This window comes from Camarhynchus parvulus, chromosome 11, assembly GCF_901933205.1.
Source record: "Camarhynchus parvulus chromosome 11, STF_HiC, whole genome shotgun sequence".
Lineage (NCBI taxonomy): Eukaryota > Metazoa > Chordata > Aves > Passeriformes > Thraupidae > Camarhynchus > Camarhynchus parvulus.
In genome coordinates, this window is record NC_044581.1 from 3,706,123 (window position 1) to 3,718,516 (window position 12,394).

The window sequence follows — 12,394 nt, forward strand, 5'->3', positions numbered from 1 at the left end:
CATTGGTTTATTGAGCCAGAGGTGACACCCTTTGTTCAGGTTGGAAAATTCAGATTCTGCTGTGGTTCCTTGCTTGTGCCACACCATGAACGTGCCACAGTCTGTGATAAATGGGGAGGAACATGAACATGGCAGCTTCATCTTCTCCTGGCATGGCTGGGATGGGCTCCTGTGGAGCTGGGACACTTGGGAGAGGCTGGGAGGCTTTAATGTGGGAGAAGAAATAAAGGGAAAATGGGAATGGAGGCTTGGATGCAGCTCGGGTCAGAGCTTCAGCCAGGCTCTGACCTCTCTGCACATCAAAATCCTGCAGGGGATCCAAGAAGAAAGATCTTTTCCTTGGGCACAGGGTGTAGGAAGAGTCTTCCCCTCGCTGTGGAGCTCCAGGCAGAAGAGTTTTCTCTTGGCTCCTCATTTGGCTGCCCTTGGGATGATTCGCCAAACGCTCTGTGAGCCTGGGTTTAAAGCAGGGAAGGGCAGATTTTTCTGGCATTTGACAGAAATGACACCAAAGTCAAGGGGGGGGTCTTTCCAGAGGTGGGTTTGGCTGGGTGGAGAGAGGAAAAAAGCAAGTAGAAAAGCGTATTTGTGGGGCAGGGTAATATAATTTCTTTTATTCAAGATAGAGGTTTTGTAGCTCAAAGCACAGGGTGCAGAATATCTTTGGGTGCATTCATTGAACATACACGTTGGAATTCCAGAGGTGCCATACAGTAGATAAATTGTTCCTTTTGGAAAAAAAAAATTGCTTGAAAATAATATCTATCTATTTTTAATTTTTTTTTTAATAAAAAAGATGTGATTGTTGATGGCAAAGCAGCAGGTGGGGTCCATACAAGGCATGGGCAGGGAGAGAGGATCAGGAGTGTGCCCATGACAAGGGTTGGGGTCAGGCAATTCCCTGCTGGGATGCCTGGAGCTGCCAAAGCCACTCCTGGTGTCCTTGACCAGCTCCCAGTGACCCTCAAGTGCCACTTGGGTGACACAAGAGATTCCACTTGGTCAGGACTGCAGGAGTTCAGCTGCAAGAGAAAAACTGGTCTGAAGGCAGCTCATATCTTATCAAGAAATCTACAAGGTTAGGAAAGCTCACAACACAAACTCATTTTTCCTCTGTCTGTTGTTATTACTCCTTTTGATTAAAAAAAAAGAAGAAAGAAAAAAAAAACCTGTTTCATATTTGGTATAATACAGGAAGTCGGAGAAAAGCTATTGTACAGCAAATTTTAACCACCAACACACATTTAATATCTAGTGTAGCATTATGGGAAACTAAATGTATGTCTGGACTTAGTTTTAATGCTTCCAAAAATCTTTACTATTGAAACATAGATGTGGTGTGGAAGGTATGCTCATACTCTCACTGTAGTAAGGATGCCATCGAGTGTGACCCATAATTACTGTAAAAATGCTAACTAAAGAGTGCAGCTGCAAAGTTCTATTGCATAAGGAAGCTTTCTTGTTTAAACTTTAAATAAGCAAGTTTATTAAAATATTCTAAGACACTTACCTTACCCTAGTTACTGCCAAGCTCTAATAAAAGCCACAGTCTGTCACTAGTATACTTTTTTGTGTTAATTTTATAAAAATTTGGTGTGAGCTTTGATGGATCATTTACAGTTTATTAACAAGATGATCATCTTCATACAGTTAGAAGGATTTTTTTTTTGTTTTGTTTTTTGACCTTACATGCTCACAGAATAAAAAAGGATCCATATTCATAGAGAACAAACACCCTTTTTTCCCCTGTCTGCAAACAGGTGTGGTAAGTTTACACACACAAAGAAATGCTCTCGTTACTCTTAAGTGGAAACTGTGTATACGTGTGTATGTATGTATATATATATCCAAAAGGATGGGTTGGTGTGGGTGTGAGGGTATTTATAGAACAGGGCACCTGTGCTGCTGCTGGCCCAGAGGCTGAGGCAGAGATCAGTGCTCTGGCAAGCACTGAGCGTTGCTGTTGGACTCAGCTTCTCACCTGCAGAGCTGATAAAAACATTTTGTCACCTGCCCCAGCCAACGTTTCAGCCCTTTGGCTCCTCAGATCAGGCAGAGCTGCTCACACCTGGCTACTCCTCCTGCATCCCCAGCTCCCCCTGGGGCAGGGAGGGCAGCTCAGAGCAGGAATAAACCTGGGCATTTGCATTTCTTGTTTGCTGACCCTGAGGTACGAGAAGGGCCACGGGCTCTCTGCTGCTCTGGACAGCAAACACAGCAGGTTTAGCCATGCTGGGACAGCTCCAATTCATCTGTGGCTGTGTTGTTCTTCTGCTCCCTCCTTTCTCTCACCCTCCAGATGAACTTTTTATAAAAGCTAAACCTGTGGTATAACTCTTCTCTCTATATAAATATATATATATACATACACTCATACATATACAAATACTAACCCACAGACAAAATATTTTCTGAACAGTTGAATAGCAACAAGTCAACAGATAGAAAAAAATGGAGTCAATCTGGTTTTGTGGTGTTGTTTTTTTTTTTTTTTTTTTTTTTTCTGCTCACCCCAAGGCGGGGGTTTTGGATGTCATGGTCTTTTAACATTCAGAGTAAATTTTGAGTAAACCTTGTGTCCCGCAGGAGGAATCCAGGGCCAAAGGGCACAGGGGTGGAGGCTGTCGAACACCAAGGTACAGCTGGACAGATTGAGTGAGATTGCAAACTAAACTGGAGCAACTGAGGCTGAGGAGTGAAGAACAGTCCTTGTAAACTGCAATCTTCAGAGCTGATGGGGTTTTTTTCCTTCTTCTCGTTGCCATGGCAACTCGGTAGGACAGCTTCAAACGGCAGAATTCTTACAGACCTAAAGGAGGAGATGGGGGTGAGTATTGCCATGCAAATCACAGCATCTTTAAGTGTTTGAGGGTTTTTTTTCCCCCAGTCAAATTGCTGGTTGGGTGCATGAACATTGCCAGTAGTTAAATATTGATTATCTGGGTCCAGAAACAATTAATTGTGAGTGCAGAAATCTCCAAGAGGAAAGCCCAAAATGTCATGTGGGGCAGTCAGAGACCTTTGTGGTGCAGTTCTGGAAGATGTGGTGAGAGGATAAATCCTGAGCCAGGAGTTGATTCCCCCCCTTGGGCACCTCCATTAGTTCCATTTGTGCCCAAGGAAATGCCAGCCCCTCCCTCCCTGCACACCCTGACAAACAAACAATATTCTTTTAAAAATTAACACTCGAATAGAGCTTTATAGTTTGTGAATATACCAGGGAATAAAAGGCCTGGTGTGTCATATTAATGTTGCTACACAAATATAAGAATTTTATGTGGGGTTTCTATTAAGTAAAATGAATGTGGCACTTGAATTCTATTTTAGATGGACACCCTGATAATACCAAGGCAGTAAAGAAATCCAGAAAGGAGAGTTCAGGAGCAAATCTAACATCAGCTGTAGCTCACACTCAGCCTATAAAACCAAGGGAAAGACATCAAAACTCAGTCAGCAAATGTTTGTCTAATATTTATTGCATCTGTACACTTCAAAGATTGTAATATTGGAATATTGATAGTTTTGTCACCACCACAGAAATGTAATGGTCAATGTTAGATGCTGGTTTGTGCCCTTTAAAAATTTTAATGATCTGTTTGCCTTTTAGGGCAAATCAAATTTAATTTAATTATTGATAAGGCTGTTTTGTTTTATCTGTTTGTTTCTTGTTATCCTTTGAACTGATGTCAGTATTGAATTCTGCAGCAATGCAGGCACCTGGATGCCAACAGCTGCCTGGCCCCTTCCCTGCAGTGCTTCACTTCTGGTAAACAAAGGTAAATAAAGCAAATTAAGGGTAAGAAACCCACAGAGGTGCTGATGGATGGGGCTTACTGAAGTGAGAAGTTTGACTGGGATTTCCAAATAGGACAAAATCTGGAATTGCTTGGCACATGGATTTTTATCCTGCTGCTGGAAGAAGAGGTCTGGCCACAAAATCAGGATCCAGACTCACATATAGGAGATTTATGGTCATGACTGCCAAAGTCTGGGTATATTTGGATTAGGGATGCCAGCTAGAACTAAATTCTCATAAACAACCTGATCTCCTGGGTGGTGAAAAGAAAGAATTTGAGACTCTGCTCTCACAGACAACCTGAAAAATAGCATTTCCAGATCCCAATGAAGCTCAGTGTCATTAAAGGGCATTTGTTTAATCCTGGCTCAAAGGAGCTGACACTGGTCTGGGATTGATGAAGCTGCCCTGAATCCTTGGGAGATCCTTGGGGGTCTTCCTGCTCAGGACAGGCACTTGGGCATGATGGATGAGCAGCAGCTGCGGTGCTGAGTTTCCGTGCAATGCACAGGCTGAGACGTCACCAGAGAAATCTGTCAGCACAGAATTTATAAATTCCCCACCAACTGCAGCAGCCACTGAGCTGCTTCACCAACAGCCTGTAAATAAAGCGCAGGGTTTGGTGATTTATGTGCACACCTGAAGAAAACTTGTATATTTTACATTATATTGACAGGCATAATGAATGTGTGTGAACCTTTCATACACGTTGTGGGGCGTACAAAAACTAGTTAATCTTTAATTATGACTCTTTCTCCTTTGCTATTTTTGTATCTATTGGAGGCCAGTGTGTCTCTCACAAGGAATTTTTGACCCTCCCTGTTACCCCACCTGTCTCTGCAAGCACCACCCCATTCCTGGCTCCTTTCACCTCAAAGCTCTACAAGCCCTGCCCAGATTTTCTTTCACTGAAATTTCTTCTCAACTCCATCCTTTCTTGCCTTTGATCCATTTAATCACATGCCTGAAAATCTGATATTCCCTTGGCTCCTGGGACTGTCTCCTCCTATAATTTTCCATGATTATGGAAAATTATGGAACCATGTTTTGGTTCCAAAGTTATGGAACCATGATTTCTCTAATCACTTTTCCAGCCTGTCCTTTGGTCTCATTCCTCCAGTTCATTTTTCTCTTGGAAACCTTTTTTCCCCCCATTCTGGTTTCTTCCCCTTCTCAGTGCCGCCCTCCTTTCCTGCTCAGCAATGACATTGTTGCTGACAGTTCAGAGCTCTTACTCTCTTTTCCCACTTTTCCATTTAGTCTAAAATGTCAGCCTCTAGCTCTGATAACTTCTGGATGTTTTCCTGGCAGCTCTGCACAGCTACAACTCAGCTCTTAAACCTTCCCCCTAAAGCACTCCCTTCTTTGATTGCTCAGGACAACACCATCATCCTGCCTCTTGTTCGAGCCTGAAAGCACAAACAAACCAGAGGAGGTTTTTCTCATGGAATCTCCTTTCTAGCTCTGTATATTTAGGTTATGTCAATCTAGACGATTCTCTCTCACAGGTTGTCCCAGAGGGCTTTTTGTAGCCATTCAAAGAGCTAAATCCCCTGCCCAGGCTCTCACTTAGCAGCTTTGCAGCATCTTTTCTGAGCCCTTGACAAATTGAGCTGCTGTGTGCTCATCTCCTGCCAGCCTTGTGCTCCACAGAGCATTTTCCTGCTCTGCTTTGACTAAACCTCTGTGGCTGTGGCTCCTTCACTGCCTCTTCCCCCCTGCACATTCCTGGATTTTTCCCTGCAGGAATTCCCTGGTTTTCCTCTCATTCACACCCCTGAGGTGTGTTCAGAGAAACCTGGGCCCCTTCCACAGGAAGCTGTGTCCCAACATCTGCTGACACTTCCACAAACCCTTGGCACTGGCAGAGGCTGCCAAGACTACTCTGAATTCAACTAAGCCTTGTGTTAAAATAATTATTCCAAACACAGCCATTAATGGTGACTGAGTAGAAAGAAAGGGTTTTTTTCCATCTAATTTTCTATGCCATGAGTCTCCCTACCCTGAACTGTGCTCTTAGACCTATACCCCCAAAGTATAATAATTTTTATTTAATGATAATTATTTATTATTGAGTAGAAAAGTAGAAACTTTTGCACATAAAGGAGTAGTTTTTGCCTCTGGAAATCAGATTCAACACTCAAAATTATGGTCTGTGAAGTTTCAGTAGACAACATTTGGGAAGTAAGAATATGCAAGATCAAATCTGTCTTGGTTCTTTCTGTTGCACACAAAATTGATTGCAAATTGTTCTCTCCTAGAGAGCACCAGTCTTTTATTTTCTGTGGTTAATAACAAGTGTCAGTTACAAATTTACTTTCTATAAAGAGTCTGATAAGGTCATATAAGGTGTTAATTGGCCAAACATTGTGGCCAGTAACTCCCTTAACACAAAATCTACAGGAATCAAGGATAACCAAAGTATTGCCTGGAAAACTCAATGTTTATTCCTAACCAAGGAAAACCAAAATATTGCCTGGAAAACTCAATGTTTATCATCAACCAAGGACAACCAAGTATTGCCTGGAAAACTCAATGTTTATTCCCAACCAAGGAAAACCAAAGTATTGCTTGGAAAACTCAATGTTTATCCTCGATCCAAGATAACCAAAGTATTGCTTGGAAAACTCAATGTTTATTCCCAATCAAAGATAACCAAAGTATTGCCTGGAAAACTCAACTGAATGTGAGGGAATCCACAGAAACCAACACAACTGCTCTGTTATAAACTCACTGGGGAGATCTGAGCCTCTGGTCCATATTTAAAATCTCTCTGTTCTCCCAGCTGGATTTCCAGTGTTCATTATTGTTTCCTGTGTAGGAATTGTAGTTTTCTTGTTGCCTTTTCTTTTTATTTATTGTCCCCATAAAGAAGGAACAAATGAAAGTTCCAGAAATGCTCACACAGAGCCAAATTTTTAGAATCTACTTCTTATTTGAGCCCAAAGTCACCTGGTGACTTTTCCACTCACTTTGATGGGGTTGCATTGGTTTTTAATTTTTTTTTTACACCATTCTTATGTATTTTATAGAACAGATAATTTATACTTTGCAGCTGGCAATAGCTCATAAAATATATTAGTATTTACGGAATACTGTGAGCATAAAATGTGCAAATAATGTGTGCAGGGAGCACATTTGCTGATCAATGAGAACTATTTCTTTTAAGAACTTAATTCCCTGGTAAGCCTGTGCCTGGCAGGTTTAGATCTGCACACTAATGATAATTAGGCCTAGTAATTATTTTATTTTCTTTCTGTCAGCTCTGTCTCCATATCTGGCCTCAGCACTCAGGAATTATTACCCACCCTGTGTTGTTTTAGATGTGATTTGACAGAAATTACCTACAACGAGTGATTTGCTGCCCAAAGCACTCAAGCCACAAAGTGGGAAGGGAATTTTTACTCTTATTTTGTCCCTTCCACCTTCTCCTTTGGGTATCCAGGCATGCACAGCAGCACTAAGCGAGCACAGCTGTAGGGAATGTATTTCTCCAGAAATCTCTCTCATTTCAGTCTCTAATGTGATCTTCACCAATTTTATCTCACAGTTCTCCCCTGCTCTTCTATCTCTTTGATACTTGAGACATTCAGCCTCATTCCTTCTGAGATAACAGTGAGATAGCAGAGAATTCACAGAATCCACAGAATTACTAGGTTGGGAGAAACCTTAAAGATCCATGGCAGTGACAAAGGCAGGGTTACTTGCATGTGTTTCTGAATTATTACATTTCTGTCAATGGGCTCAGGTAAGAAAGCACAGCACCTTCTCACCAGCAGCTGGTAGCTGTTGGCATCAGGAAGAGCAGGTTTGGAAGTGAAGATTTTCTTCTGCTGGACAAACTTTGCGAGAGTCTGTCTGGATCCAATGTACTAATAGCATTATTAAAAATAATTGTACTTTGGGGATGTAGGTGTAAGTGCATAGTTCAGGGGAGGGAGACCCATGACATAGAAAATTAAATGGAAAAAACCCTTATTTCTACTCAACCAAGATCTACTGGCTGTATTTGGAGTTGATGATGGTGGCCCACTCCACAGGAAAGCCATGAATTAGAGTTTCAAAAGCTGATTTGGTTTGAGAAGGTGCAATTCAGCTAATTCAGCCCAAGTCCCTAATGCTGGCTTCTTCAATGACTGCAGAGACATCTCCCTGCCTCTGTCACCCTGGGCTAACTCAAGGTTTGCTCCTCATGTTCATCCACACAGCAGAAGAAAATGGAGGGAAAAAAATGACACAGAATTTAAGACAAAGATTTCATGATCTGCATTCCAGGGAAGAAGCAACTGGTAGGATGCAAATTCATTCCCTGAGGTTCAGGCTGCCAAGAGCTCATATTCCAGCAGAACCCTTCCCTCCAGCCAGCAAGCAGTGGGGTGTGCAGAACTTCTGATCTCAGAAAATGCTTTGGTGCCCCCCAGCTTTCCCTGTCCCAGCCAGAGCTTTCTCTGAACTTATTTACATTACATTAGTGGCTCAATTCCCTGCTTGTTTTAAAGACACAGGTCTAAATAGAGTAATTAAAAGCCTTTGAAAGATGTGCTCTTTATGAGACCAAGCTCACCCTCTATTTCACAGACTCTGCTTCTACACTGCAGTTAAAACCTCATAAAAATTAAAGGCATTTAAGTTTCTTGCTGACCCTCTGAACAGGAATGAGCTTTACCCAAAATGCATTCATCCTTTAATTCCCATTAAAATAAGAGAGTTAACACAGCTGGAGTTTGGAGTTCAGCTCATGCATGCTCCATTTCTTTCAATTACCCTTTCATCAGAAATATTACATTAATCTGGCATAATTAAAAGTCTACATTACATCATGGACTTTATTGAAACCTCAGTAATGCTAAAGAGGTAACGAAAATGATAGAAGAGATCAGCACTGTGCTTCTGATTAGGCAGCTAATCAACATCCAGGTACTTCTTTCCTGGATTTACCATCTAGGAAAGGTCATTAATTAGAGGCATCGTTATTAGTTTAGCCTCCATGTATAACTTTAAAAATATAAATTATTTTCATGTGCATCACTGCTTGATCTGTCATGGGTAGGTTTCAACTGCAGAAGTTTCACAGTGTGCCTATATGTTATTATAAATTTCCCCCAAAATCTCATTGGATTTGAAGGACTATTCCCAGACAGATTCCCTGTGTTTTCATCCCTGCAGTTAAGAAATTTGGGTTTAATATCAGCCAGAACAAACTGCTGATCTCACTGGCCACAACACCTTGGGGAAAAGTTTATAAAGACTCCAAAAGTAAATGAGTTTATCCTGAAAATCTGCAGCTTATACCATCACACACGATTTGTTTCTCATTTAAGCGAGAAATTATTTGAAATTATCCTGTTGAGGATGGGAGAAGCACTGTGTGAAATGAGAGGCTCATCATTGCCCCCAGAGCTTTGGTGGGCTCTGGTAAATCAGTGCCAGGGTTTGACTGCAGGAGCTGAAACTCTGCCAGGGGCTCTGCAATCAGCCCAGAGTGACAAGGAGGGGGAAATGTGCCAGCCCCAGCTCCCCAGCTGGCACAGGGGACACATTCCCCCTGCTGAGCCCACCTCGCCTGTGGGACACCAGCATCAGTGGCTCTCACACTGCTCATTTATTATAATTACATTTATTATAATACATTTATTTTTATTATATTAATTTATCAATTTATATATATTTTATATAACATAGATATTAACATTAATATATAAGATAACCATATATACTGTATAGAATATATATTATATAATTAATATATAATATATATTTATATATATTTATATAAATCTATATATATTTTTATATATATATTTATATATATTAATTTATTATATTTTTTATTAGGAGACTGCAGTGGCAGAACCAAAGCAGGGCTGGGAGAAGCCAAAGTGCTCTTTCTCCTGACCCTGGTAAGGGCACTGCTGAACCCTTGGCTGTGCCTCCCCTCTTTCCTGTCAGGTACTCACACACACTCCCTGTGTAATGAACTGTTCCTAAAAGGTGCATAAAATAAACGTTTTCTGATAGAAAAGTTGCTCAGATGAAGCAAAATTCCGACTCTCCTTGCTTAGAAATTCAGAGCCATGTGCTTCCCTAGGTTTATCAAATAAAAAACCATCCCTGTTCTCCAGGGATGTGAAGAATCTCACTGGGAGAGGGGGAGTTTTAGGGTAGAAAAGCCAAGATGTACTCCATTATTATTCTTTTAAAAATGGATGTGAATTTCAGTTGGATACTTTGTCAAAGCAGTGTTGCCTTCATTTGAGCAATAGGGAATAAATGCTTCCTTCATTTTTCAGTTCTGTCAAAACTAAACAATTGCAGAGGTGGCTGCCTGCAGCCTGCATGGATATTTTCCCATGCTCTAATCTGATAAATGGAATGGAATGGTTGAAAATATTCAACAAGTGAAATGAATAAGTACAACTTGGAAATAGCAGCACTGAACAAGTCTGCTGATTTTTTTTCATAGGGATGCTGAAAAGGAAATGCATCAGCTGTAGCAGGGAGCCAACCTTTTAAAGGGCTGGAAGCTGCTCAGGCACTCAGATCTCATCTCCCACAGCAGCACTGCACAGGTTACCAGCAGTTTTAAATAAGCAGAACATGAACAATCCAGACACATTCAGATCTGTAGGTTCAGACTAAACCCAGCTTGAAACCCTAAATTAATCATCTGAAGAAATGCTTGTTGAGTAAGAATAAAAACTAGAGTGAAGGATTATGCTTGGAAGCCACAGAAAAAGAAAAAACAAACTAGAAAATCAGCCAGGTGTTGGTATCAACCTGCTCATTTCAAATCTTTTGAAGAACTGCTCCTAAACGTGGCACTTACCTAAGCACCAACTAATGACCTATCCCAATTAATTATATTGATAAAGTGAGGCTTTAATATCTCATCTAAAATACTCCAAACATTAATGGCCCTTTAAAGGGCTTTGTAAATATCCACTGGGTATTGCAGAAGCAAAGGCAACACCATCAAACCTTCAGGCACCACAAATCTCCTCCTAATCTTTAATATCCTGCCCAAATCTGAACACAAAGCTGTTTACATTGAGTTATTTGGATGTTATAAAGGGAAAAATAGGAAAGGAATAGGAAAAACTGTTATGGGGAAAATAGCCAAGGACAGACATGGTGAAAGGAAACAAACATCTCACAATGTGCAGTGACCATTATTGGCAGAAAAAAATACTTCAACTGGTCATGCATTCAGTGCCAGTTTTTAATCATAGGCCACTCCAGAGCAATCCTGACCATTACTATCTGAAATTCAATATTTATGTGGCTTTAAGAAGTTATTCAGAGAAGAAATACAAAATATTATGTACCAACAATTACTGTGGAGTACTGTTGAGAAAATGAAAACATAAAAGCGTTCACTTGAATTCCCAGAGCTAAATGGGCTATCAAAGCAATCTCTCTGAATGTCGATTTCATGCCTCCAGAATGACCATCAGCAACAACACTGCAGCTCTTGGGCAGGGAGCTGCATTTGCTCCCTTCTGCATTCCGAACACACATCTTCTAAACTGCCCCCTTTGCTCACCTCTGCGCCCTTGCAACGTGTTTGGATGGTTTCAAATGTGTGTAAAATGCCATTTCCCACCTAATTGACTCGATCAAATGCAATGTTATTAAGCACATTTCAATATGCTGATGTGTAATCTGGGGGCATTTCTATTTGTCTTGTCTGGTGTACAAACATCCTGTCCTCAATTATGGACATCCATATGGATTTCTGGGCCATTTCAAGCCCCATTAACTTTAGGTGGGCTCCCAAACTGCACAATATGTTGCAGGACTGGAAAAAACCTGCAGTGAAATCAGAAGAATGGACACAGCTCTGTGTTAAAATTGAGATTCAAATCAAGACTGGCTCAAATTGAAGCAACCCCTTAACCCCCAACCATCCTTTCCTTTGAAATCAACCCAAATCTTTAAGGCCACAAATAAAAATGGTGTTTTTTCTCATACAGGCAGTTGAGAAAGAATCTATTTCAGTGATATTTAGCTGCAAAAACAATAATATTAATGTGGACCAAAGCATCTGTAAAAAAGGCAATGAGTGATAGTGGATGTTGCTGCTGTTGTTTGGTTTGGGAGGTGAGGTTTACATCACTGGAACTCACTAACAATCAGCAAATTCTTGGAGAGCAAAATTTAGGTGTTATTTTAGGTAGGTACATGGTTGTGCTCTAGCACGAGAATGCAACTCAAATTAGAGCAGTGCAAAAAAGAAAAAAATCCAAACAATCACCTCAATAAAGCACCTTTCGCAGCAAAATTCTCCAATTTTAATACTTATTGCAATTCTAGCCAAAATAGGGATATTTGATTTCTCAGAAATGGGAAAATATATCTTGCAGACTTCCTTAGTCTTTTTAATTAAACTGATCTCTTTTTTTTTAAACTTATTTAAAAATAAACTGCTCTGAAAAGTAGAAAATTACTGTAGAAGATTGAAGGGTGCTAAAACAACCTAAAATATAAAAAGAAAACAACCAAAAAAAAAACCCCAACCAAACCCAACCAGCAAAACAAAGAAACAAACAAGAAGTGTTGGTTTTAGCAAATTCACCTATTGGGAACCCTTCCTCTGGA

General features: G+C 40.6%; 1 protein-coding gene across 1 annotated transcript in view; it reads right to left on the minus strand.

The window, feature by feature from the left end:
- Positions 1 to 1,607: 1,607 nt before the first annotated feature.
- Positions 1,608 to 12,394, minus strand: part of CDH13 (cadherin 13) — a 440,631-nt gene continuing 429,844 nt past the window's right edge. The window contains exon 14 of the mRNA XM_030955918.1: positions 1,608 to 2,809. Coding sequence (XP_030811778.1) covers positions 2,802 to 2,809 — 8 coding nt within the window. The 3' untranslated portion in view covers positions 1,608 to 2,801. The remainder of the gene's footprint in view (positions 2,810 to 12,394) is intronic.